General features: G+C 47.8%; 4 protein-coding genes across 4 annotated transcripts; all 4 read left to right on the top strand.

The window, feature by feature from the left end:
* The first annotated feature begins 323 nt into the window (after positions 1-323).
* On the top strand, positions 324-4,751 carry si:ch73-105b23.6 (mucin-4). Its single transcript, XM_057048290.1, has 10 exons — positions 324-338; positions 702-839; positions 922-1,101; positions 1,230-1,821; positions 2,716-2,865; positions 2,980-3,185; positions 3,299-3,374; positions 3,493-3,783; positions 4,263-4,499; positions 4,588-4,751. Exons 1-10 carry the CDS (start codon positions 324-326, stop codon positions 4,749-4,751), a joined length of 2,049 nt encoding a protein of 682 aa, XP_056904270.1.
* A 213-nt stretch (positions 4,752-4,964) lies between these two features.
* On the top strand, positions 4,965-10,361 carry LOC130534233 (neurogenic locus Notch protein-like). The gene is made up of 10 exons (XM_057048252.1): positions 4,965-5,239; positions 5,338-5,530; positions 5,623-5,742; positions 5,884-6,003; positions 6,503-6,523; positions 6,636-6,697; positions 6,819-7,008; positions 7,101-7,229; positions 7,306-7,447; positions 9,682-10,361. Exons 1-10 carry the CDS (start codon positions 5,006-5,008, stop codon positions 9,821-9,823), a joined length of 1,353 nt encoding a protein of 450 aa, XP_056904232.1. The 5' UTR covers positions 4,965-5,005; the 3' UTR covers positions 9,824-10,361.
* Positions 10,362-14,071: 3,710 nt separating this feature from the next.
* On the top strand, positions 14,072-17,404 carry calm2a (calmodulin 2a (phosphorylase kinase, delta)). Its single transcript, XM_057047918.1, has 6 exons — positions 14,072-14,376; positions 15,104-15,134; positions 16,145-16,288; positions 16,378-16,484; positions 16,556-16,691; positions 16,767-17,404. The coding sequence occupies exons 1-6, from the start codon at positions 14,374-14,376 to the stop codon at positions 16,793-16,795; spliced, it is 450 nt and encodes a 149-aa protein (XP_056903898.1). The 5' UTR covers positions 14,072-14,373; the 3' UTR covers positions 16,796-17,404.
* Positions 17,405-18,833: 1,429 nt separating this feature from the next.
* On the top strand, positions 18,834-23,564 carry stpg4 (sperm-tail PG-rich repeat containing 4). The gene is made up of 7 exons (XM_057048288.1): positions 18,834-18,946; positions 18,993-19,134; positions 19,761-20,000; positions 20,192-20,253; positions 20,380-20,425; positions 22,240-22,344; positions 22,918-23,564. The coding sequence occupies exons 1-7, from the start codon at positions 18,834-18,836 to the stop codon at positions 23,032-23,034; spliced, it is 825 nt and encodes a 274-aa protein (XP_056904268.1). The 3' UTR covers positions 23,035-23,564.
* The last annotated feature ends 3,472 nt before the right edge of the window (positions 23,565-27,036 follow it).

The raw sequence follows: 27,036 nt of genomic DNA, 5'->3' as shown, positions 1-27,036 counted from the left end.
GAAGTTTTTAATCCATTGTTCATCAAAATGTCCTGTCCAGTGGTCCTTACCTTTCTGATGATATCCTCGACTCAACGTTCAGCACACATTTATACTATCCCTGTTTTGCAGCAGCACACAAAATAGTGATGTCACAGCTCGTTAAACAGTGTGGATTATTCACACTGAGCCCATTCTAACACCAATCATCTATGTAATGATGCACAGGATTCACTTATATGATGCAACATGTGTCAATCTCAGTTTTAAAAATTAACTTATGACAGTACGCTTTGAAATTTGACCCCTTGTTAACCATATAGCTTTCATCCTAACCATATGCCATGACCAATGCATGGGTATATTTTAGATGTATAACAGCTGTCTTTTGTCCTCTACTAGAAAGTAACCTGTACCCCTTTGGAGAGGATGTTGGTGATTCAGAAGTGCAGATAAACACTGAAGATGGAAACTCTCCATATATCACACCACCAATAGATTTCCCTTTCAGGGGGAAATTGTATAATAGAATATACGTGAGTCTCTGTCTTCTCCCTTTCTTACTTTTTGCGGTATGTTGGCTCAAAGTATAAAATGAACTCAGAAATAGACACTGGTTTTGGATAAAATACTGCCACTATAAGTTTATCAAATGAGTGTCACAGTTACCCTCTTCTCTCCCTTTGCACCAGTTTTCAGATAATGGACTTGTCCAATTTCAGTCTGTCAGTGAGAATGAACAGTACCTCTTCCCGGCCCCCTTTGCCAACGGTTTCCCTGGCGACAGAGATGTTACTCTGTTGGCAGCATTTTGGGATGATGTTGATCTCACCCATGGGGATGGGCGGTTGTTGTATCAGGTTAGATAGATCGGATTTACACAAATATGTTGTGTCATACTTGCGGTCTATATTACTGGACCCTCCCTTCTTCTTCATTCAGGAGTACCACAAGCTCGATAGATCAGACGTGTACTCCCAGGCGGTGTTCAACCGTACAACAGATGAAGTGACAAACTTTGAGATGCAAAAAGGTAGACCTGCCTTCACACCTTCCTGGATCCTCATTATCACCTGGGACCATGTCGTGCCTGTATTCTACCATAAGATCAACTCCTCAGAGGTGAAAACTTTATTGTATAAGCTGAAAAGCATTCATTTCATTAATGCAGATTCATACCTAAAAAAATCTGGAAATAATTAATTCCCACCTGGTTTAAATCCAAATCTTTGCTAATTTTTTGATTACAGACCAACACTTTCCAGTGTGTCCTGACCACAGACGGCGTGCGTTCATTTGCCTTACTGCGGTACGGGGAAATGGGTTGGGGTCCAGGCCAGAGGCTCTACCATGATGCTATCATTGGATATACGGATGGAAAATCACAGCATATAGAGCCCACTGTGCCCACCGATAACCTCTATGGGCCCGGGGGCAGATACAGACCCCAACAAAGGAAAGGAAACATGGGCAAGTTTGGTCAGCTGGTGTACAATTTGACCGGCTCAGGAGGGTCTAATGTGGATCCTGGTATGAGGTGTCAGACATGGGCCATGACGGAGCCTCTCCCCACTCTGTGGGCAGAGGACCTGTTCACTTGTCCATGCACCCTCTCTCAGGCTCTGGAGGACCTGTCATTCATGCAGGACACCACAGATCCAGGTCCCAGGGTGAAGACCCTGAGGGGACAGCGTTGGGGGGGCACAGGTGGACATGTCTTTAAGTCGGTCCTGTCAAACAGTCATGGCTCGGGGAAGAGGTGTGCGTATGAACCGGATGGCCCATTATTGGCTGGGTACAGTGAACGCTACTTCTTGGAACACAACATGCAGAAACATATTGGTACGTGCCCACTATCAACCACTTTTGCTCGGGCTTGACTTCTTTTTCTATTGTCTGGTTTTCAAAATGATGATAAAGAAAATATAGAAGGCATATTATTACTGTGTATATACGTACTTTGTCTATGCTCACATCTAAATGTATATTAACTTATACTTTTATAATGGACGTGCCAGTTGTCCTCGGACAAAAACATTCAGAAAATCATAGTGGCAAAGTATTCAAAGTAGTCTTTCCAATTTGTCTTTTATCTCCCCTCAGTTTCATCACTTTTCATATCATTATAATAGATATTATGGATATTTTTACTTCTTGCTATGTATATGATCTCAGCATGGTGTATCCTGTGCTGGTCCTGAACCTTCACCAGTATCCAGTTTAACAATGATCACTGATCAACCTTCTTACCATCACCAAATATTGATATTAGAACTGTTTCACTGACATCAAGCGCATGTTGTGCCACGTATCAAAAGACGGCGTGTCATCTTACTCTCATTCACATAACTTACATAAGAGGGCTTTCTGTTGGGAAAGAGACGTACTTTTGGGCCTCAGCTATGACTAAAACCATTTCTGGGTTTGGGTCAGAGTTTAGAATACCTCAGGATAAGAACAGATGTTTAACTAATTATTCTATATAATTTTATGGAATGTAACAGCTGTTTCTTGTACATTGATGTGTACCCTTTTATTGTATAGTCAAGTTGTGTTAGCTGTCCTCCAGCAGCGCGTTTGCCAAAGCTCATCATGAACTGTGAATCTTTAAGCAGGCCTAGAGGTTACAGCGTAAGAGTAAACTAGCATTGGTTGTTCTTAGCTGGATGATCTTACCTTTCCAGGGCAGTGTGTTTTAAAACTCTAATTTGACTTTTATTGACCACACCACTCCAGATGGAGATCTCCTGCCATTTCAGTGGTGCTGCATTGAGTCTCCTCTCTGCCACCTTTACCTCAACAAAAGGCCACTCGACCGTTGCCAAGGTCACAGCTGGACCTTTCATCATGGCTACGCCCCAGCCAAGGTGGCAACGCAGGGTGTAGGTAAGCAGCTGTTCTCTGTATTTTCGTACAGGTGATAATAAAAACTCATTACTTCATGAAAGCCTTTTACTATTTCATTTAAAAACTCCTCACTTGATTATGTCTCACCTTCAGCGATGGTCTACGGCAGTCTCCATTTCACCACGTTCGATGGAACAGACTACTCCTTTAAGGCACTGGGAGAATTTGTGATACTGCGTCTCTCCTCCAGCTCTGGCTCAAACATCTTCACCCTACAAGGACAAACTGACAAACGGCACACAGAGGCAAAGGTCCCAGAGATGGTACGCATGGCTGCCTTCCATCAGGGCATTGGAAAGGTAAGACAGGACATAAAACTAATTAAAATCAGCATGCTGGGTACGGAAATTTAATTTTTATATTGTCAAAAAAGACAGTAAAAACCACGAAACAATGTTGTACTTCTTTTCAGATTGAATGGAGGTGTGCAACAAAAGCAGACAGGCTGCAGGTGTTTGTTGATGGTGTCGAGGCCCCAGTCAAAGTTGGTAAAGAAAATAATACACATCTGGGAGCCATTAAGAGTGATTGACCTTTGGATATGAGGATAGAGAGATTAAAAGAATAACCAGTACATACAGAATCTCATTACTATTGTCCTTTCAGGTGTCGTGTTCATGGGCGTGAAGGACTTTGCTGTGCGCTGCACAGCGCTGGATCATTGTGCAGCTGTGTATGCTGGTGGTCTCCATGTGATGGTGTGGCGAGCTGCTGGCCACAATCAGCTGGCAGCCATGGTGGAGGTTCCTCAGACCTTCTACAATCGCACTGTGGGTCTCTTGGGTCTGTGGAGCTCCAACCGCTCTGACGATTTCCTCATGTCCGATGGTCGAATCGTCCTCTCATCGGACCTCAACCCTCCCTCAGAGGAGAGACTGCACAATTTTGGCCTGTCGTGTGAGTGGATCTCAAAACATTCTGACTGACATTAGCGTATATGAAAGTTTATTAAACTATCACGGAGCATTAATTTAGTAAAACAGAATAGATAGGGAATCGAGAAGGTCTTGTTATTGTTATTTACTTTCGTAACTTGGTCTTTTTAGTTACAGCAATGTGAAAACATAGTATTAAACGTGGTGTTTTTTCTGAATAAGAAATCAGAATCAACCAAGATGAAAACGATAGGAAAAAGATAGGGTAAAGAGCTCTGTGACCCAGGAGGAGCTTGGAATAGATCCTCCACATTGAGAAGGGCTAGCTGAGGTGGTGGATATCTGTAACGGATGCCCCTGAATGCATCCCTCAGGTGGTCTTTCAGGCATATCAGGCAGGGAGGAGACCCCGGGGAAGAGCCAGGGCACGCTTGAGTGACTGCGTCACCATTTCATGCCATTGCTACTGTCACCAATGATTTGTCCTTGGTTTTTGTACAGGGGCGGTTCCAGTCCCAGAAAGTCTGCTGCTATCTCCATCACCACTGGTTCCACTGGAACCCATCTCTACTACAAGCATACTGAGCAGTGTGAGTCCTGCTCAGATGGACGAGCTGAGGAGAACTTGTAAAAGCAACATGCAGTGTATCCATGACACTATAGCGACTGGCAGCTCTGAACTAGGTCTGCACACTCTGGAAGCCAGGCAAAGATTTAAAGAGCTGGCTCTGATCCACAGTAAGAGAAATTTGGAGAAATCCTTGTGGTTTTGTCATTTACCTGTACTTATCTGCTTGTACTTATTGGTGTGATTGTCATCCACCAGGTAACATGCCTCCCATAGTCACAGAGCCCACAGTGATCCACTGTAAGGTCAACTCCACGGTCAACATTCAGTTTATGACTCAGGACCCGAATGGAGACCGCATCACCTACTCACTGCTCTATCCCAGACCCCCCGGTGCTTCCATCAGCAGCGGTGAGCCATAAACATTTATCCCTCTGATATTAAACTGCAGAGATCCTCCCATCCTCCACCACTGACGTTGGCATTGATGAGTCAGCGTTAAAGATCTGCAGAGCTGAGTCAGCAGTGGTCACACCCAGACAGACAGAATGCACCAAACACAGCAGCCTGTCTTTGACAAAACGGGGGCAAAATAAGTCATTTTTAGTCCTCATGTGAGTAAATCCAGGTCTGTTATGTTGAAAAGTGAGGTTGAAGTGGACGTCAGTGTGGATGGATGGATGGATGGATGGATTTTTGCAGACTAAAACCATGTAAATGCTCTGATGCAGGTGGGGGCCTCCTGACCTGGACCATCCTCACCACCGAGCCCGTCCAGCTGACCATCCGAGCGAGCGACCAGCTCGCCAGCACGCTGTTCACGCCCATCCTACGGGTGTGTAACTGCCTGAACGGAGGAACCTGCCAGTATGGAAGCATCACTGAAAACCACCGGCAGGGAAGATTTCAGGTACCTTTCTCCAACGGTGGAACTTGAACACATCCTTCCCAGGAAAAAACGGCGTCACATAATTGTGATTAAATTTTATGTCATGGTCTCATTTGCAGGTGGTGGGATGTCTGTGCCCAGAAGGCTTCAGTGGGAAGTTCTGCGGCAGAGCTGCAGACGTGTGTCGTGGACAGCCCTGTTTCAGAGGGGTGCAGTGCCACTCGAGGTCAGATCCCAGCCAGTTCACCTGTGGAGAGTGTCCCGATAATACAGTCTCTGAAGGAAAACAGGGCTACAAGTGCTTCGAGCATGGTCTGTAGAGCATCAGGGAATTAAATATACATAAAGGCCAACTGTGAACACTGTAATTAGTGTAATTCCCGTCCGTTGGTTTGGCCTCTCAGATATGTGCAGCCCGCCTTTCCCATTCCCCTGCCACACAGATGCCACCTGCCGCAGCACAAAGCAGAACTACACATGCACATGCAAACCGGGTTTCACAGGAAATGGACACAACTGTACAGGTATTTGCTCCTGCAGGCTGATATGAGCAACACCCTGCATGTACATGGTTCTATTCTGGAATCTCTCTTTGTGTGTGTGTGTGTGTGTGTGTGTGTGTGTGTGTGTGTGTGTGTGTGTGTGTGTGTGTGTGTGTGTGGTAGACATAGATGAGTGTGAAGATCTCTCAGCTTGTCCCAATGCTAAGTTTGAGTGCAAGAACACGCCTGGATCGGTGGACTGTTTCTGTAGATACCAGGACACCAAGGACACCGATGGATGTGGTACGTTCACAACCGTCCGTGTGCAGATAAAAGCACACTGATACACAACCTTCAATGATAACGTTGCTATTCAAGGCTATTATACAGAATGTATCACGTTACACAAAATGTCTATAATGATGTAGCCAGTGTGATGTGTTTACTGATGTTTGTGCTGAAAACTCATGTAAAATGTTTTATCAAACCCTTGAAATTTAAGGTGTTTAGCTGTTCCGAGCATCAGCTTTTCATAGTTTTGTGTAGTTTATGCGTACAGTCGTCCTCCTGCGGTGAGAATGACACATGGAAGTGCCAAACTATAGCGATAAAATGCTAAATATGGGTGTCCAAAGACAGATCCTGATTGAATAAAACACCCAGATTCCCCACAGTGGTACTGGGGGCCACCCAGCAAGGCTCCATCAGTAGAGAATACATTCCTGTAACATGATATAGAAATATATCTTCTAATATAACGAATCATGGGATTGACTAAAGTCAGATTTTACTTTTTTTCCAGGTGACTCTGCTAATCCTCCAGGTATGACCTTAATTAAAACATCTCATTAAAACATCCTGTAGTTCTTGTCCCATTGTTGCTTTCTCATTCTGCTGGTCATCCTGCAGCTGACGTCACTGTTGTCTGTCTGCAGGAGGTAATGTGTTCAATGTCTCTGTGGGCTGGAAGAATAACAGAGCTGATGGGCTCAAGCAGGTGCGTGTGTGTGTGTGTGTGTGGGTGTGCGTGTGTGTGTGTGTGTGATCAGTGACGACTGCTAACAGAATAATTAGCTGCACTAAACACACATCTCTGCTGCCTCCCTGTTCGTCCTCAGCTGATGGACATTCTGTCCCTGGGCTTCCAGAACAAATTCTACAACGCCAGTAAGAAGAACGCGGTTCAGTCCTCCAGTAGTGCCGCTGAATATCGCATCAACGTGTCCAGCGATACACCCCACTGGTATATCAGGGACTACTTGGCTCGAGTTAGCCGCCACTACGACATTGGCGCCGTGGAAGTTGACGGTAATACTTTAAAAGGAAACGCCGATGAGTTCCGTGTTTGACTGTTCCTAAGACGGCTCCTCCCTCTCCTGCTTGTTCCTGGACTGGAGCAGACCTGGACGAGTGTAAGACCAAGGAGGCCGTATGTGTCAAACCTGCTCTCTGCGCTAACACCTACGGCGGCTACAGATGTGTTTGCAACGGCACAACAGACGTGGACAAAACCCAGTCCTGCGTCTTAGGTGAGTCCATCCCGCTGACCCTTGGTAGCCCAGAGGTCAGAGGTCAGGCATGAGTTGTACCTTTCAACTGTTGCAGACCAGTCCAGAGTCCAGAAGAATGACAAGCAACTGGGACTGATCCTGGGCTTGGTTCTGGGCATTGGCATCCCGCTGCTGCTGCTGTTGCTGCTGGCGGCACTGGCCTGTTTCTGCTGCTGCAAGAAGAGAGTGACTGGAGAGTGAGTATGGACCAGTGTCGCCTCAGCTGATAGGAATCGAGTTACTATCAGGGACCGTTACGACTTGAAATATTCGTGACGTGATAGACCAGCAGCGCTCGAGTCAGCAGGTTGCAGGCGGGGCTGGAGGGGAAGAAATCCCCCCAAAATGTGACAGAAATCAAGACAATGATTATGGAGAAGTAGTAAAGTTGGTGTTCATGAGGAAGCAGCATAACTTCCCTGTGTAGGGAGGAACAATGGGAGGAACCATTCGAACAAAGGAAGAAGTGCGTGGAAGATGTTTCAGCGTGAGCAGAGCAGGGCGGACAGCAAACACCCACCCTGCTGGATGCAGCGGCTTTGTTGGAACACACACGCGCCAGCTACTGAGATCCCTCTGAGTCAGCGCGCCAGAGAAAAGACTGACGAGGAGGACAGAGGCAGCTTCAGGACAAACCCCAAGTGACCTTTGACCTACTTTAGGCCCGTCATTTACATTGTTTTCTGTCAGGCGGCATTTGACCACCAGCACTGGTGGAAATGGTCCCAGTGCACCAGCGACTGGGACTCCATCGGGTTCATGTTTGCCGTCTCTGTGTGAAATATCAGAGCAGGGAGGGAAAATCTGCCCAGAAGAAGAAGAAGAAGCAACAACGATGTCGTTATCACTCAAACCGATTCGCTTGTGTTACACAGAGCGCAGAGCAGCACGGACGCTGTGCACCATCAGCCTCTGTGCTGCTGCGCGTTTCTCCCGCTAAACTCCTCAGACGGGGGATGATCTGCCCACTCTGACTATAGTCAACAAAACGACTTCCTCCTAACAGCTTTGATAAAAGTTGTGAAACTGCTCTTGGATACTGCCGAGAACATTTTACTACACGAACAAGGCGCTGAGTCAGAGATAAGAGATTAAAAACTAAATGTTTTCCTAAACGCCCATGTTTGATGGCACCACTGTTCAATTTTGTGCCACAAGTTTGTGGCCGCGTTCCTCCCTTGACCTTCTAGATGGACATCAAAGCCTGCTAGCTAGCTAGTTTAGCTCAGCAAAGCTTCCATCCCTCTCTAAAGCAGGTGGTAATTAGAACGTAAAGGCTTATTTTGTTTCATACAAGCTTCAACTTTAAAGACATTTAATATATAAGCACATGTATGATTTATAACTAAAATAAGAGTGTACTATAATATGCTCCGTATTCACATTTTCATGCTAATATCTAACAAAAGCACCATGAATATGCATTTGTGTAACAGCTCTCACAGAACAGCAATTACTGATAAAATGTGCATTTGACTGGGGAGAGAAGAGTGTGTTCTGTCCGGGATTAATCCACGTTAAAAAAAAGCATTTGGTTAAGAGCTTTTTCTCTCCGGGACATTGGATCATAAAGCTGAATGATGTATACTGCTGTAACTGCTCGTCTCGTATCGGCCCGTGCACGACAACAGCAACGATGCGTCGTCGGCTCGGCCGTGAGTACAGATGTGTGGCATCTGGGCCAGGTGTTCAGGGGCCATCGGGACCCATAATCCCCTGATGTCTGCCCTGCTTTCTCTGTGACCACTGAACTGGACCTATGGATATGCTGGTCAGGGCCATATTGTTGGCTTATGTTGTTGGATTAGAGTGACTCAACCGACCATGACGGGAGGATAATTAGGTTACTGCTTCATCATATAATCGGATCCTGGAATATCCTTTGGAGGCAATGGGTATTAGTCAGTTTCTACAATAATTATAGATTAAATGTTGTACATGAAAGATTCCCCACATCAAAACAACTGTAATGATATGCAATCCTAATTATCTGAAGGAACAAACTGGGGAGTGGAGGGAAGCGCCGCTCACGTGCGTTTCATGTTTTTAATGAGCTCAAGTCCCAGATTTGGGGTTCTTTCTCGGCTTGGAATATCCAGGCTAGACGGAAGCGTGAATATTGATGAAGAGTCGCCGCGTCGTCATCTACCGCTGCCCATCGGAACATCTCACACACGGGAATTAGCCTTAATGCTGGAGCAAATGTCGCTCGTGGGCACCTTTGCGGATGCATGAGCACAGGAGATAAGTGGCGATGTTTGTCCTGTCTGCAACAAGCAACGTTTAATCTATATGCTGCTATAATCGCTAATTATCTTATTGCCGGCAGACAAACAGTTGGGCTTTGTGTTCTCTTGTATTTTCTAAAAGGCTGTAAAAAATATTCAATGACCACAGTCTGATGGTGTTGTTGTTGTTGTTGTTTTCCCAGGCTTCCCCACTTGTTACCAGGCTACATGCAGGAGCAGCACAACCCTCCACCCTTCAACTACTCCGACCCGGCCCTCTATTACTTCCCACACAGCAGCCCGCGGGTCATAGACAATGTCATGGCCAGACAACGAGTGAGATAGCAACCACTGGAAGACGTGAGCAGGGAACCGTGCCGGACCACCAGAGCAAAGACTCTCGTTTATGTGCTGACGGGATTGAACCGGAGGGGAATGTGCTGCCACTGAGCTTGAACTCCTAATTTTTGGAGGAGCTCTCTCATCTTTCCTCTTGGAGGTCTTTGAATCCAGAATGATTCCAGGCCAAGTGTGTCGCTCTCTGCTGCTCTTGGCTCCTGCTCACAGTGCAGCTCCCTCCAATGTACGTCTGCAGGTCCAGCATCACTCTGGATTTAGCTTTAAGCCTTAATCTCGCCGTTACTGTCATGTCTGAGAGACGGGACATCGACCCTTGGTGTGAGAATGGCACCACTCGCTGCTCGTGTCATTGATACTTCAGGGTTTGTGGCAGCCATCTTTTGTAAGACCGGACTGTCGCTGGAGGCCACGAGTAAATAATTTTAAGTCATCAAAAGTGCCATTTTAAGCAACTATTTGCTCTGTATAGTTTTTCATTATCCAGCCTGAACCTTCCAAAAATGAATAAAGGGATTATAAACAATGGCGGAGAAACATTACTATTGATATTTCAACCTTCAAGTTCAAGGTAAAATTGAAAGGAAACCACCCAAAACAAATCCTCGGTCCCACAAACATCAGCAGTGATGGAGAAACAAGATATGACAGCGTGGAACCATTAAAGTGAACCAGAACTGACAGATTTGGGGTTTTTTTATTCATAGCAGACTGATCTCACAAAAATATGGCTGGAAACACCAAAAATAACGAGTTGTCGGGAACTTATGCTGAAAACTGTCAGCAGTGGCACACAAGCTAGCATCTAAAGATTCCATGAGATCCCATAATAAGCTCTTTCCACAGGGATGCAACACTGAATTATGAAGTTTAATGCTATACGTATAAGGATTTTTTAATCTATATATTATGAAGAATCTAGACTCGTAAATGTAACTTACGTTATTTGGAATCATAATGGAGGTGCAGGTTGCAGCAGCGAGTTGATCCACCAGGGGTCAGAGGTGAGTCTTTCCCGCCAGGCAACACACGTTCTCCAGCTGTTCTCCGGCTCCTCTGCAGGCCTGTTGGATGGAGAACATGATTCATTTAGAGAAAAATCCGATTTAGAGAGAAGATTGAGCTCGGGCGTCCTGGCTCCTGCAGACACGTCGTGCAGCGGCTGTTTGGAAGGAAATCAGCTCCAGCGTTGTCACTCTTCTGGAAGTTTCTGAGTAGCGCGGCTCCATCTGCAGTGACCGAACTTCAGCCCCACACAGACTGCAGCAGACAAGCTGGAGGGGGGCCAGCGAGGAGAACGGTGAGAGACGAAGGTCGTGGATCAGAGAGAAAACAGTCGGGCAGAGCGGCTGGTTTGGGCCCTTGATAGAAACAGCATCCAAACAAAGAAACGTTTGTTTCCTCCCTCCGAGCCATGACAGTCAGCGTTCGGAGAAATGATTCAGAATTCTGAGGTTTAAAAATGGGTTTCTGGCGGGGGAGCCATGTTTAAAAGCTAACATTTCTCCAAACACAGCAGGAAAAAAGGAGAAATGTTTCAATTCAGCCTGTAAAATGGGATTACTTTCACGCTGCATTTGTAATGAATGTGATTACTGCTAACTTGCCCGCTGTGGGGGCCCCAGAAATCCCCCCACGGTCCAGCCCTGGCCCGCTCCGATTCCCAACACTGTATCTATTTCATCGCAACATGACTGAAACAGGCAGGGAAAAACAGGCCCGGCCAAATCCTCTTATCAGATTTGGAGCCATTAATCATATCTGCCTTGTGATGTAATTTGGGGAAACATGTCATTTCGTAGTAGCAGGTAGATCAGAATTCCGGCTGAACGTGCGCGTGTTGTTCCTGCAGCGTGCAGTTAATGGCGTTACTGGGCGGCTGAAAAGCCGCCATGGTGCCGTGTCCACAACCTAACGTACGCGGAAGACACATTAGTGGTGTTAAGTTGTTCTTCTCAAAGCCGCCGCAGATGTAGAAACGACCACAGGCTCATTAAAAATGAAGGTGCCCCATCACTTTTTTAAGATAAATCTAACCGATAGCAAGGAATCCAGTAAATGTGCGCAAATTGCTTGGTAAAAGTGCCTTAAAGTGCCACAATTAACAGTTTGGTAAAATTGACAAATAGAAAAAAAGAAAGCGAGATGATTTAAAGGTTTTCACGTTACTTCAAGGCCTTTGTCGCCCGTTTGAGTGTTGTACTGGGAGGGGAAGTCTAAATAAACTGGTTCCAGAGGCGTAGAGGGGATGAATGCTGTGGTTGCTCTGCCACAGAGAGGAGAAATGGACTGGTTAAACCGGTACAGGGACCGGTGAAATACCCTCATCTTCGAGATGTTTGAATAATCGCAGCCGAACATCTGTGACGCTGGAACAACAGCCATTCTCTTTCATGAAAGACGATCCTCTGCTTTAGCATGAAACCAGCAGGTGCATTACAAAGCCTCATTCATTAGTGATGACGTGCACGTCTTTCGGTTACACGGGCAAACAACTTCTCATATTTGGCCCAGGTCCGTCGCTCAGACGCACCTGCAGCGACGCGCAAACGCCCGTTTGACACAACAAAGTCAGACTGAAGCCACAGGAAGTACACAAGTTAAACACGATGACTCAGCAAAAGCAGCCACTTAGATATTAAATGTACTTCTGGTTATATTAAATACATGAAAAATAGGAGCTAGGGTGCTAGCGATGGGAGTGATGTCACACAACACCGGGAGGGGACGACGATGAAGCCGGGCGAGGGAAATGAGCCCCGCCTCTGTCCAGCCACCGTCACCTTTGACCCCAGAAAGACTGGAGAACTATTTCATGAAAGTGTTCAGGGCCAGGCCTTATCTGATATGAGTCACTGTGTGGGGGTGTTACATATTCACCGAGCTGATAAGGAGGCAGGAAACACAATGGCGTTCTTTGACAATAGCGCTCTTTTAAACAAATATCACAACAACAACACAACACCATCACGAGATTGCTTGTAAAGTTTTACACTCACATTGAGGAGATTGGTTCCAGGTCTGTTTTTCTCCCTTAACTTGCAGACTAAGTTCACCTTTGACCTGGAGTGGCTCCTCGGGGACTCGTAGATTAAAGACAATCTAAACAGCTGATTCTGCAGATTGGATGAACTCTATAACTGAGGTGGGAGGACAGTCGAGGGACATTCGGAGGTATTTACGACCCAACAGGCACATTTTCTGCTCACAACTGATTCGTATAAAGGAAATTGCCGTAGTGTTTTGGAGTGGCTGACACGACACGACATTAACGCAGCAACATAACAGCATCTAATGCAATAGGTAGAGGGAAAAGACGAATTTAAATCCCCGCACAGCTGTTTGCACATACTCCTGTTATCTAGTTCTTGTGACATACCTTTGGCATTGCGTAATGGCGACAAAGGCTCTGGAGCAGAAAAACAGATTTCAATGAAAAGAATCCAGTGTTCTCCAGATTAGGTTGTGGGGACTAGCTCAATTTAAAGCAGCTCAGTAAATCACATGACGCAGGAAACAGCATCACCAACAGCAGAAGGAACAACATTTCCTCACTCAAGTTTCTCAAAAGAGCTTAAATAGCACCCGCAAATGAGAAAGTGGCAAAATTTGCAGTGCTGTTCTCAGCCAGGATGGTGATTCTAGCACTTTCCTCTGTGCAGAGCCTCTCTTTGGTACATCCCTCACCACCCTCCTCCACTTCAGCATCTCCCGTGGTGCGTAGACCAGAGACAGGTGGTCACCGGGAGACGGCTGAGCCGTCAGGCACCAGCAACCAGATACTTGCATCCACACAATTAGACCTGAGAATCTTACAGCACTGCTGTAGCGCTCCTCACTCCTTCACAGTAACACAAGCAAGGAACTTCACTCAACAGCCACATAGGTGTCAAAAACCATTTTAATGAGGCCTGTATCATCATGGAACCAAACACAAACTGGGTCAGCGGTGGCGCTTCTCATGGCTGAGCACCAACCAGACATATTGTCACAGGGAAGCCCTGAAGATGAATCCATACGTGCACGACGCCGTGCAACAAGCCTGTCTGCTACAGTTGGCCTGTGGCTCCGGCTGAGACGTCTCCGGACCGGGCGCAGCAGCAGCAGCGAACCCTGGGAGTGACGCATTGCGGGTACGAACGCACCAATCAGAAGCGGAGCTTTCTCTCCGCTACGTCGTCCCCCCCATCACACAGCAGCAGAACGTATCCATACGCCGCTACCTAGGTCGCCGTCGATCGGCAATATCGTTGCACGTAGATGAGACAGAACCGAGAAATCAGCGACACGCGCACATCCCGACACTTTGGGTTTTTTTTCCCGCAGGTTCCGAATCGATCGCACGATCGCTTTAGAGCTGATTGATCGCGTAAGGAAAAGGTGAGGTGGCGCATTGATATTTAAAAGAGGAGGAGTTTAGGGGAACCGTTAAAGGCTCCCGGTTGCATCGCCGCTCTCTACTGAGTCCGTTTGTCCGCGGAGGGAACCTTCGGTGACGGATTTGTTTCCCCTAAACTAGCCGCTACTCCTACATCCAAATGGTGAGTCGGTGTTTTTTTCTCTCCCCGCGGTCGTCGGTAGCGTCCGCATTTTTGTGGCTGCTTACTAATTTTTGATAACACTTCAACGGGACTCGCGGGCACAGAGATGGCGGGCAGCTGCGCGGATAGTCCCGGTAATGGCAGCTCGTCGGTGCGGTTCCGTCCGAACCGCCCGTCTGTGCTGCAGCAACCCGGACTTGTGCGTTATACATTTATTACATCGTCACTACATATTTATTACATCGTCATATGCGCTGGTTTAAAATGTCCTGACGGCCGTGGCGTTGTTGCTGCGTCGGCGCCAAATTAAGGCGCCCGCAAACGACAAAGGCGTCATTTTAAACCAGTTTTTGCGGTTCTGATAAAACAGCAAGGCCGTTTTTATCTCAAAATTTGCACGATCAGTCAAAAAAAAAAAAAAAAAACGTGAACTTGAACCCGGCCGATAAGTTTAGCCGATACTTGCCGCCAAATTGCAACCTATTCATTGTCTATAGCAAAAATCCCCAAAGTCTTCCTAGTCGCGTTTATTTGCGTTATTCTCCATTAACCTGTTGATGACCGGACATAAAGGACTTATTTGACTGGTGATCCACAGGGTACTAAATATACTCACTAGCTGCACCATCTTAGCGGTGCAGTTTGCTCCACATTTGCGGCATCAGGCCACGTTTCTTGTTGCGCCTTCAAACTTTTCTGACATGTGTTTTAAATGCTTGTTTCACAGGCCGATCAGCTTACAGAAGAGCAGATTGCCGGTAAGACCTCGCCCCGGTGATCATTTCTTTATGAGTGACCTCTCCTGTGGAGGATGTACACTTTTTCCCTTTTAAGGCGTCCCTCAGGGCACCCTCCAGGTCGTAAAACGGGGATGAATGGAAGGGCTGTGTGGTGCCGTGTGGAAGGACTCCCTCATGGAAAACTTTGTTTTCCACCGTTGCCATGTCATAAATGATGTAATGTGGAGCAGCTGTATGTTCCGTTGGAGGTGTTGGCACCTTTTACTTGACTTGTCCTTTGCCCTGGGTGTGTTCCTGTTAAACGGGCTCCTCACAAATGATTGCATTAACAACCAGGTCTGGGAGGCTGCTCGGAGACCTCTCGCCTCGCTCGTGCCGTCTTTAACGACCACACCGTGACATGCCGCTTGTAAATGCTGGCGGTTTCTGCTTGGGTTGGAGTTCTGCTTGGATTTACAACAGTGAACATGATGACGTTCAGCCCACTTGTTGGCAGGCCCCAAGTTTGACCTACACGATGGTTATTTACGCAAAGCTTGTGTCCAGTGTTAAATTCACATGCATAACTTTGTTAATCTACAGATTTATGTAATTACGTGCACATAACGTGACTGTTTTACTGACCTGCAGGAAGTTGCTGCTTTTTATTGAATAAACGTGTGCGTTTGGTGGGGAAATGAATGTTACAAATGCGTCTTGAAGGCGTTTGTAATGGCTCTGTAGTTGCCATCTGTGGGCCTGATCTGTAGGCTGTTGACCTGTGTGTAACCCTCCAAACTGGGAGGGGGGGGGGGATGCTGCCATGAAGGTGCCCCCAAATATCCTTCATCACCATTAGCAAGGTTGTCGTTCGCTGGCGAGGTGTTGGGACCGTCCGCGGGGGAATAGGCGCTGTCATTGTTTAGCCCAAACCAGCTGCAGCTGCAACCCTAAACAGACCCGTTCATCAGGTTCTGTGGGGGGGGTGGTTGACATATGAATATTGTTGCAGAACTTCAACCTTTGCCTCTTTTTTTTGTCATCTGCAGAATTCAAGGAGGCATTTTCACTCTTTGACAAAGATGGGGACGGTACCATCACCACCAAAGAGCTGGGCACAGTCATGCGCTCTCTGGGTCAGAACCCCACAGAGGCCGAGCTGCAAGACATGATCAACGAGGTGGATGCTGACGGTAAGCGCCTGCCTCCCCTCTGACCCGCCTCCACGGTCCTGTCGGCGGCCTGCTTTCATTCGTTCCGTTGCTGTTTGTGTGTCGTCAAGGAAACGGCACGATAGATTTCCCAGAGTTCCTGACAATGATGGCAAGGAAAATGAAGGACACAGACAGCGAGGAGGAGATCAGAGAAGCATTCCGTGTCTTTGACAAGGTAGGCTTTGGGCACGTTTCCCCGCGCGCACGTGGCAGAGCGCCGGCCTAACGTGTGCATGTGGACCCCAGGACGGCAACGGCTACATCAGCGCTGCCGAGCTCCGCCACGTGATGACAAACCTCGGGGAGAAGCTCACCGACGAGGAGGTGGACGAGATGATTAGAGAAGCAGACATCGACGGAGACGGACAGGTCAACTACGAAGGTGGGCGCGCTCTCTCCAGCCTCGGCCGACCCGTCCTCGTCTCGTGATTAACCACGTCTCTTTCTCCCCCCGCAGAGTTTGTACAAATGATGACGGCGAAGTGAAGGCCTTGTACAGATTTGGTATATAAATAATTTGCCTTTTTTTCTTTGTGTAATTTATCTGTAAAATCTTAATAAGCCCTTCGTCCCCGCCCCTACTGCTGTCCAGAGGAACTGCATGTACACTGCATAGGCTCTTGTCCCATCTTTTGCTGTCATGGTGTTTGAGTGACAAAACGGTCATACAACCAGATGCCTGTGGAGGCCCCTGGGAGCCAGAGAACCTGGGTTCTTCCTGTCTCGTGTGCTCGGGGCCCCTCCAAACACGGAGACGTCGGAAACCCTTCAGCTGGTTGTCACCTGGCAACACTGTTGGCATGGAAACGATGTAGAGGTGTTAAAACTCTGCATGGACTAAGGACAAAAGTATATATGGAAATCTCAGCGTTGCACTACTGCAAGACACGGGTGAATCTCTTAGGTACTCGTACAAACTCTTTTTGTATCTGCTGTTCTCTATACCAGAAATGACTAATCTTACCATGCTTTTTAATGTTTTACTCACTACTTTACTGTCTTTTTTTTATGACCTCTGGTCATGCCTCAAACAATCCATTCCAAGTTGTATATTTTTTTTTTTTGTTTTCAAATAAAATTTTCAGCCTACCCCAATTTTGGAAATGGTCTTGTTTTTCTCCGTTCTGGACCCCCGGCTTTGTGAAGCCCCCCGTTCCCATTTTTGTGTGCGAGGACGGGAGGCGCCGTCTCCGACCGACTGTTCTGTTTAGAGGCTATAAAAGAAATGTCCTAGTCCTGGTTTCAGCTGAGCTCACCTGAATCCGAGTGGGCTCAAACTCCTCTGTTGAAAGCGAGCCTGGAGCAGCGGCGCCTCGCTGGAACCGCACCATCTTCTTGAGGCGGTTCAGACGCCGCGTTTGTCCGAAAACCTGAGTTTGTTACCGTAGCTTGAAATGATGCAAGGTTTGTTATTTTGAATGATCAAATAAACCTCTACTGTGGACGTTAACGCCGCCTCGTCAGATCTTTCTTTAAACCCACGAGGACGCTCGTGCGCGCCTTGTCTCGCGCACGTCGGTTACGCAATAGAACCTGAGTTGGTGGGATCTGGTGTGCGGCCTGCAGCGCACCGAGCTGTGAATCGATGACACCGGTGGTTCTCATCCTGTCGCAGCCAATTATCGCCAAGCGTCCTTGCGGTCTCGGTGTCGTCGCGGTTTTCTTCTTAGCTGCGAAACGAGCGTTCCGTGGACGCTCTGTAGTCATGGCTGAGGGGGAAATGGAAGTAACTAATGACAGGTGCTCTGCGGCTCACGTGAGACTTCCCCGGCGGCGGCGTACACATGCATCCTGTTCTACACGTAGCTTAGCAACACGACAGAGGGTTGCCTTCAGCTCCGAGAACACTGAGATCAGACAGGCTTGTTTTGGCGTCCTCTGGAAGTCTTTGTGATCACCAAGTGGTCTTATTCCAGTTCCTGTGGCCTGAGGAGCTCCATGTCCTCCACTCTCACCTGATGCTGAGGGAAGCGCGCTGGAGTTGCGACGCCTGGACGTTGAGCTTGCTACCCCTGCACCAGCCCTGGAGGAGTTTCTTCTCTGTACGCAACTCACCATTGGCGCTAATGAACCCCACCACCGAGGTTCCTCACGCCTGAGCTGTGTGTTAGCATTGGGCACAAGCTGTGCTCTCTGAGCCAGAAGGTCCAGGATATAGAGACATGTGGACGTTCCCCATCAGTCTCTGGGGCATGATTGTGTCTCTCTCTTCTTCTTTACCTAGCCTGTAGCACAGAGGTTCCCTCCTGGTCCTAATCAAGGTTTCTTTCTGTTAAAAATGGGATGTCATTGCCATTGTTTTAGGGGGGTGAACTCTGGGAGTCATACTTGGAACTCAAGTTGAATTGATTTGCAGATCCAGGACCAGAATGGGTCCAGTTAATCCATTACACCTCAAGGTTTTTATCGCCATTGTGTCTTCCTGTCGTCCAAAATGCTCAGTCGGTCTAAATTTAGCCCTCGTCCAGGCTGGCTTGTTAAAAAATTGATCAACAGTGGAGTGGCTGCTATAGTAACGGTTCTAATGGTGGTCAGGTGTCGCCGCGTCTCCAGTCGAGCAGACACTGAAGGACGAGTGAAGTGCAGTACCCATGTAAAGCCCGTGACATGTCCCGAGGTGGTAAGAGAACAGATAAGGTAAGGCCAAATAACTGGGTAATGAGGACATGTGACACTGCTGAAGCAGAGGGCCCTACACGAGGACATGCTGGCACACGGCCGCTCTAACGAGCTCCTGCCTGGGCTCCTGTCTTTGTCTTTATCTTCAGGGTGGTGACAAGGTGGACCTGTCTGGCCGAGGGAGATGGTGGCTGGAAGCGCTGAAAGTAAGTGGCAAAATGTGGTCAGCCGGTCCACGCGCGCTGGGACCTTGGTTGTGAATTAAAACCGATTTAGATTTAGGACATTTTAATGTAATGGCTTTTATTGCACAGCGCCGTCGCACTGTCCAGAGTCTCCGGCTGCCATAAATAAGTTCCTATACTTGCTCCCTAAGAGCCCTGATCCACAGAACTAATGGGTTATCAGTTTATCTTCTGTGCCCCCAGCTTTCATGCTCAATTAACCTCCTTCTGTCTACAAATGTGTCCCATTGTGTAGAAACTAGGAGGCCCCCTCTCACCGTACCTAACTAGCAAAGATGGCTTTAATCGTAGGAACCAAACACACGGCTGTGGAGCTCCTGCTGTATCAGGAGTGACTTTGGTGGTGTTGGAGCTGCAGAGTCAGAGTCTGCAATGCAGCATTCTGGCAGCCAACCTGTGAGAAGCCGCCTGCACAAGCGTGTGTAGCGCTCAGCTGTCCGTCACCGAACGCCCCTTCAATTAGCAAAGAAGGGGGAGGCTGCAGCCCACCGCAGGAGGAGAGCCAACGACTGATGCTAAGATATTATGCTATAAATTTAGCTTGATTCATCAAGCATTTTCTTCTGTGAATTCATCCTTCTCGGCAGGACACACCCGACCCCGGTGTCTATCACATCCGGGACTTCATCGAGGAGGCCGACCTGAACCCAGTGAAGAAAACCTATGGGTTCAAGCGCGTGGGCAGAAAAGCAGCCACTCTTGGCACGCAGAGCGGACACATGCTCCTGCCAGGAGCGTACAATTTCCCTGAGTCAGATGTCCCGAAGCCGTCCTTCTTTTTTAAAGCCTGTCCACGGCGTGAGGTCACCCTGGGCGTCAGAGACAAGGTGGGCTTCAGAACCAAACCTCGCCGATCCGGTGCGATTGGAGCTGCTTCAAGAGCGTTCCTTGTTCGAACACATTTGAAGACGCAAAGAAGTGTTCACCAAACTAAAGGCAAAAGTGTTTTTGGGTCGTGCGCCTGTAGAAACTATATCATAATACTGTCTCGCATCCATATGCCTTATTTCCCCTCTAGAATATAAACACGTCGCCGTGTGACTACGGTGGGATTAAACCAGTGGAGAAGGTTCCCTGCAAGTATGTTCCCACTTCAACCCATGCCTTCATCCCCGAAACGCCTCTCTTCTCCCTCCCCTCCACCTCCTTCTTCCTCCCTTGTCATTTTCGTCAAACGCTCCTCCACCTTCCCTCCTCCGCTTGCAGGCACGCGGCGTTTCGCTCGACCGTCCGGAGGATCGCGTTTCCTCCTGTAAGTATCCAGTCACCGAGCCCAGTCGCTGGGACCGTTCAGTCTTTCCACTGCCCAACACCAGGGCTTCATTACAGCGCGCCTTCAATGGGTTTTGATTACAAGCTGTGACCTAATGTTCAGTTGGTATGCGCTGCACAGGATCAATTATGACAACTTGATCCTGGAGGGTGTCTGATTATTGGACTGATTTGAGGAGCTGTCATGGCGCTGAAGCTCCTTTAATATTGCAGTGGGCTGCGGCCATAGCCGCACGTCCTCTCTGCTAGCTGTTGGACATTTGAGCTGCGCTGGCAGCTGCCAAGTGTTGACAGAGAAGGAAAGGCGCTAATAGATCCCACGAGTGTTATTACTGTGGAGCCTGGTGCAGTTTTCTGATGGCGGCGTTGTCGCGCCGCGTCTTGGACATGTTTATTGTCAGAGGTTAAGCCGCCACAAAAGCCCACCAGTGGAGTCGGGAGACAGAGGAGATCGCTCATAGCCGGACCGTCCCCGTGAAAGATCATCCTCCACATTGTTTTCAGGCCCTGCTTCTACGTGTAAACATTAATGTACGCCGTAGCTGGATTTACACGTGTTGAAATTGCGAAATCTGCTTCTTTAATGAAAATAGTGAGACATCAGCCCTGTGAAATATGATGTAGCCTGTTAACAATCCAGCAATCTAATCGTCTAACTCGGCTGGTTTGATACCAGACGTCAGACCAATAGTGAAAGTGGAACGTAGGCAGTACGGGAGGGTCCGGATTCAACCTGTCGCCATTTATCGTCTACTCCATAATCTTAATGCATCAAACGACTGCGACAAAAGCTGCACTTTGTGCAATAGGGCCACTAAAGATGAGCTGATATTACCAGTTTATGCCAGTTGCCAACACCAGTGAGGAAGTAGGACGCGGGCTGTGAGTCAAACACACACACACACACACACACACACACACACAGGTGGAAGCATTTTACTGCTGCCCACCAGCTCGGCTGAAATTCACCTTCACCATCGAGCTCACAGGACCAGTTGCTGAGGATCAGATTAGCTGACCACTGGGATCCAGTGGCACATAGTGGTAGCGCAGGCTCGTGAGAGGAATGGGCCCTACCTGTCCGAGCTAACCAGCCGCGGGACGTGGAGAGACGCTCATATGGTCTGAGGACCAAGAAAGAGAAGAAGCAACTGCCCACACGCTCAAATTAGTGATAGTGAAGTTGACCTCTGTACCTAACCTATGCAACCACAGAGCGAGGAGGCGAAAGGGAAGTATTTTAGCTGGTCTCGTTTCTCTACCTTGTTCCAACTATGAGCATTAGCTTAGCTGGGACACGGCCTGAGGGAATCTCGCACAGCACTATGAAGCTTGAGGCTTTCTGCATCGTCAGTATTACTCAAGTTGGCGTGACCCCATCGTGAGAATAGAGTTCGTTGTTCTGACCAGCAGAACCTCTGTTCCCTCCCACTGACTGAAGATTTCTGACTGTGGGAGGCAGCTGTGTATTGATGATGCCTGAGACAATAGCGTTACGTCCTACAGGAAGAGCCTCTTGCTTCTTTGTGACTGTGTCCCTTGTTTCTCTTGGGGGCTTCCAGGGGGCACTGGTGCTGTGGTTAGAACCATGGTTAGAAAGGTCTGGTCTTGATTCATGCTCAGACTTTTAGGTTCTCTCTAGGTCCTTCAACTTCCTCCCACAGTTCACAAACTTGAATTGTGTGTGTGGGTGTGTGTGTGTGTGTGGCTGGTGACCAGTCCAAGGAACATTCCTGCCTCTCACCAGAGACTCCAGAACCCTCCTGTGTTTTGTTTTCTCTGTGGCGGCTGCAGAAGGAGGGCCCTGCCCCGTGCCTCTATAATCCAGGGCCCAGCCCGGCCAAAGGCGTCACTTCCTGCTTCAGGTCTACATTGCCACGACTCGGCGTCGTGCACTCGGTGAGTCGCTGTAGCAGAGCACATGAATGTCAACCCTTTGGTGCAAAGTCTTCAAAGTTCAGAGATCAGATCAGACTATCAGATGCAAATGTCATGTTTTACAATCCTAGTGAGGACAGTTAATTAAACCTGTTAGTTATTACACAGTAGTAACATATGGCTTTGCATGTTATTTTAGATTGTTACCCACTGGGCTTGTAAAGGGGCTGTAAGCTAACCGTTTGGCTGTGATAAGGGGGCGTTTTGCGTATTCCGGCAGGATGATTGCACCGACACGAGGTCGGGTGTGTTGGCCACTCCCACAGCTTCACCCATCTGCCTGTTACCAACCGTATGAACAAAACTCTCCCACCCTTCAGTGAACTTTGGGTGCTATTTTAGCTACATTACTACGAAGACGCAGACGGACGCTCAACATTTGACTTCGAGAGCTCCGGTTTATTTGCCGCAGTTGATAAGTGGTGTTGGATACATCCCAAACCGGAGACATTTGAAAGCAAACACACATTTTCACTTAAACAGAGGTTAAGTCTTTTTTTTTTTTACCTAATTGTGTCTCTACACATTCCGCAGTCATCTCCAGGACCAGGAACTTATGAGCCTTACGGAGCGTGTTGGAGGCTGGGGGACCGTCTCCACACGGAGATCCCTGACCAGTCGTTTAGCCTCCTTTTCCGCAACTCTTCCTAGCTTGGACTTATTCCCATGGCGCTCTAATCTCACAGCGCCTGCAGCTCCCGTACAGCCGCACATTATGTATGAAAATAACAAAAGGACCAACTGTAATACAATAAAACCGCCTATGACGAGTTCCAGGCTCGTGTTGCTCGGACCAATGTTTGTCAGCGTGACACTGACGTGGTTTATATCCCGCCAACAACATAATAGGCTGCATTTGTTGTGCTCAAATGAGTTTAGCGATGGCAGCCATGGAAGCAGAATGATCTTATCTGCAACAATGGGTACTTCATTCCACTCAGCCACGTACGTGTTCTGGTATTGCGCTCGCTGCTCTCACTCCTCTTCCCCTCGCTGCTGGTCGTCAGGATGCTCTGCCTTCCTACAATCTCTGCCCCGTGTTGCACTCAGGAGGAGGAATGCTGCTCAGCCATGCGTCACATGCACATAGCTCTGTGTGGCCTGCTGCACTCCCAGATAACACATTTAGTATTAGGGGCTGAGACATCGACACACACAATAAAGCAGCTATTCTTATCGCTTCCCACTCTCTGCACTCTTTTCTTTTCACCAACCCCAGTAAAGTGGCCGTGAGGAGCGCATTTGCATGGGAAATAAGAGTGGAAACGGGCACTTTTTGACCGGGAGAAAGCTGTTTTTAAACAGAGTTGAGCTGTGCATGAAGGTTGAATCTCACAGTTCACTACAGCTGGTTTTGCTGTGGAATTCTATAAAAAATGACCAAAGTTCTGGAGCCACGGTGTCTCTTACAGTCCCCCTTTCTCTGGTGACTGAATCTAACCGAATTATTTTTAAGTTCGGACTTAGACTTGGCTACCGTGTCGCTCCCACTCGGGACATTTCCTCTCGGTCCGTGAGTGAATAATGATTCCGAGTTTCAAAGGCTCATTCTTGGCAAATGACCATATTTTCACAACCGCGCTGCTGATAAAAACTCTTCCATTTCAATCTGGAATCTGTGTTTTCTTCTGTGTCTGACTGAACGATTCCAGAGATACGACCGAACTGGACCGTGGATTAGAAGGGACTAATGACTAAAGCCAAGCCATAATGATAGTGCCTTCCCAACTAATTGGTTTATTGATTACGACATTAGGATGGGCCCTGTTTAGGGCCTAAATAATTGGTTTTTGTGTGTCAAACGTCACCATATATGAATAATCCTACCATCCGGACGTGACGTGATGGTATTTTCTGGTAAAAAAGTGAATATCCAGACCTCCGTGAGTGTGTGTGCACAGTATTCCCCGGGAGGCTGAACCACATTATGTGGAGAATTGCTTCCTCGTTGTTCCGCTGGTCCAACATTTCTGCACCGGCAGCACCGAAACGTATCTTTTCATGACACCTTTGATGGAATTACCCATAAATTCACATGTCACCATAAAGTGCTGCAAAGGTTTGGTCAAATGTGGCGTTATTACCAATTTATTACTGTCAGAGACGCCCATTACCGGTCGTGATGGTCAACGGGTTGTTTTCCTTCACCTGGAGAGGCGTCAGGATTTTGAGGAGGGAGGGTTTAATTCCCTCTGTGAGGAGACGACACTGAAAACACCATGACGGCGAGGAACATGTGGACGTGGGCGATGAACAGCGGGCGCGCCCGTGATCGGAGCACAAGCTCCCCGGTAATCTCCTCCCCCCCCTGCTGCGCCAGCCACTGCCCCTCCACACCTCCCAGTTCAGTGGTTTCTGCAGTCCGGCGCTGATCTCTGACATACTGACGACTTAACACCCTGGATGTCCCACAGCCCGCCCCGACCACAGGCACGGCGTGGCCCGGCGCCCTCATACGTGACCATCCGCGACGCGACTCAGTGAATGGAGCAAAGCCCGAGGCACAAACAAGTTATTTATAGACCTAAATATCTCACAAATAACACAGAATATGGGTCTGGCTCTGAAACATTATCATAAAGCAACCTATAGAACGTGCCTATATGTACCGTACTGGGGGGGTAATGTGGGGAAACGAGCTGCTTGGTGGAGGTCTTTTGTCCTCCTTCACGTCAGATGCAGCTAATGCGGGATTACATCATTAAAGGTTCATCATATCGTCGGGGGAGCAGCACAGTCGCACCCCGGCGAGGGAAACTGAGAGGATCTAGGCCCCAAACAACAAACGCAGACGGTGGGAATTTTCCGGGAACGCAATAATCCAGTGTAACAGCGGCACAAATGCCTTTTATCAGCTGCTGAGGGCCACGCTAAAGGTCGCCCAACAAACAAAAAGTCACCCTTTGTTCACGCCCTGGCATTTGTGTTGGGCTGAAATGCCCCCCAGTGGTACAAGCGTCTGCCGTCCTCAACAGCTTAAACACTCTGGGTCAAACAAAGAGGTGGCGGGTCCAGGGTTCCGGTCCACTGCTGTCCTCTTATAGGCCGGGTCACATTATGTCTGATGAATTTAGCGGCTGGCGTGCTGCACTGACAGGTGACAAGCGATCCCTTTACCCCCTTTAAGCCGCGGACAGACACATTACAGCAACAAAGCACTTTGATTAAATGACATTTAAATGATTAATCAGTTCCAAAGAGCGACTGTTAGTAAATTACGGGGCTCATTGTTGAAGCGGGGAAGCGTGTTGGCACCCTCCTTCTGTGGAAGACGACCAAACATGCTGCAGGATGATCAGGTGAGCTCAGCTGACACCAGCCAACATGATTATTTACTGTGGGGCTTTTAGGCTAACTGTTGTTGCCAATGTCAACCAAAGGTTGGAGCAACTTGAAATATTTAGATGGAAGCCATTTAATCCCAATCATTCTATTCATTTTAAAAATTGCTAGCATCTTTATTACTCTTATTCCCCATTTCCACCTTGTCTGTCTTTTAGAGTAGGTAGAATCTCGAACTAAACCGCCAATAATGTCGTTTGTATGATTTTTCTGGCTGCGTTTTCATATTAAGCAGAGATAAAATGCTATTGTGGTGTTGAAGCCATCATTTTTAATCAAATACAACCCTTTTTTCCCCCTCAAGCAGCCATCTTTTCCATTTTTTAAATTTATAATGGAAGCACATCTGACCCTCATAACCTTCATTGCCCCCATCACCCATCCATGACTCGCCGGCCTTGTTTGGACATGACAAAGATGGTTTATAGTTTCCTTTTTGGCGCCCTGCACTCGCCAGCTTGCGCCTCTATCGTCCCCTCGAGTTGGCATCAACATACACACAGTGACCTGAATACCAGGTTTACACACACACACACACACACTGACCACCGTTTGACCCATTACAGCATGACAGCAGGACCAAATGTTCCAAATATCAAACTAAGGTGGTTTTAAATGACATCCTTTACTTCAGTACCTTAATGCACAAATGTTTCTGAATTGAATGTGAGAAAACAATAACTATATAAAAAGCAGCGACAGAAAATATTGACCGAGTCTTTACATAAATTATGCTAGCAGAGCTGCGGGGTATTCGACAAATGTGCTCTGCTTGTGCCAAAAGTGGCAAAGTAGCAACTCTGACATCAGGATGATGCATATGCTCATGCACAATAAGCTCTTATGGATCCCTCTGTGCTGTGTCTATGGTGTGTGTGTGTGTGTCTATGGTGTGTGTGTGTGGTCCAGGAGACAGTGTAATCTGTTGTCACTCTCAGAGGCTTTGCGGGAGGCCTTTTGCTCCAATAATCTGTCTCCTTTTACCAAGACCTAAGCACATGTGTTGTACAGCACCACACCGGCGCGCTCATGACCTGCATTGTCTGCGCGTGCACCATCAATCACTCCGTATCCACAGGGATAAGAACACTCATCCTCCCAACCCCAGTGTGGGCGTCACACACTGGACTAATAAGGAAAAAAACCAAAAGTGGGGGCCGGCTAAAAATAGATTTTTTAAAATGATTCCTGTTTTTGCTTGGCTGAAAGGAGGCAACAGAGATCAGTGATTCCAAAGTATTGACAAAACGGAGAGTTTAGTGCTCGGAGCGATGGGAAGGTGGGTTGCTATGGAGGTTTTTTTTAGGCCTG

This window comes from Takifugu flavidus, chromosome 11, assembly GCF_003711565.1.
Source record: "Takifugu flavidus isolate HTHZ2018 chromosome 11, ASM371156v2, whole genome shotgun sequence".
NCBI lineage: Eukaryota > Metazoa > Chordata > Actinopteri > Tetraodontiformes > Tetraodontidae > Takifugu > Takifugu flavidus.
The sequence above is the reverse complement of the archived record's forward strand: the minus strand, read 5'-3'. Positions and strand labels throughout refer to the sequence as shown.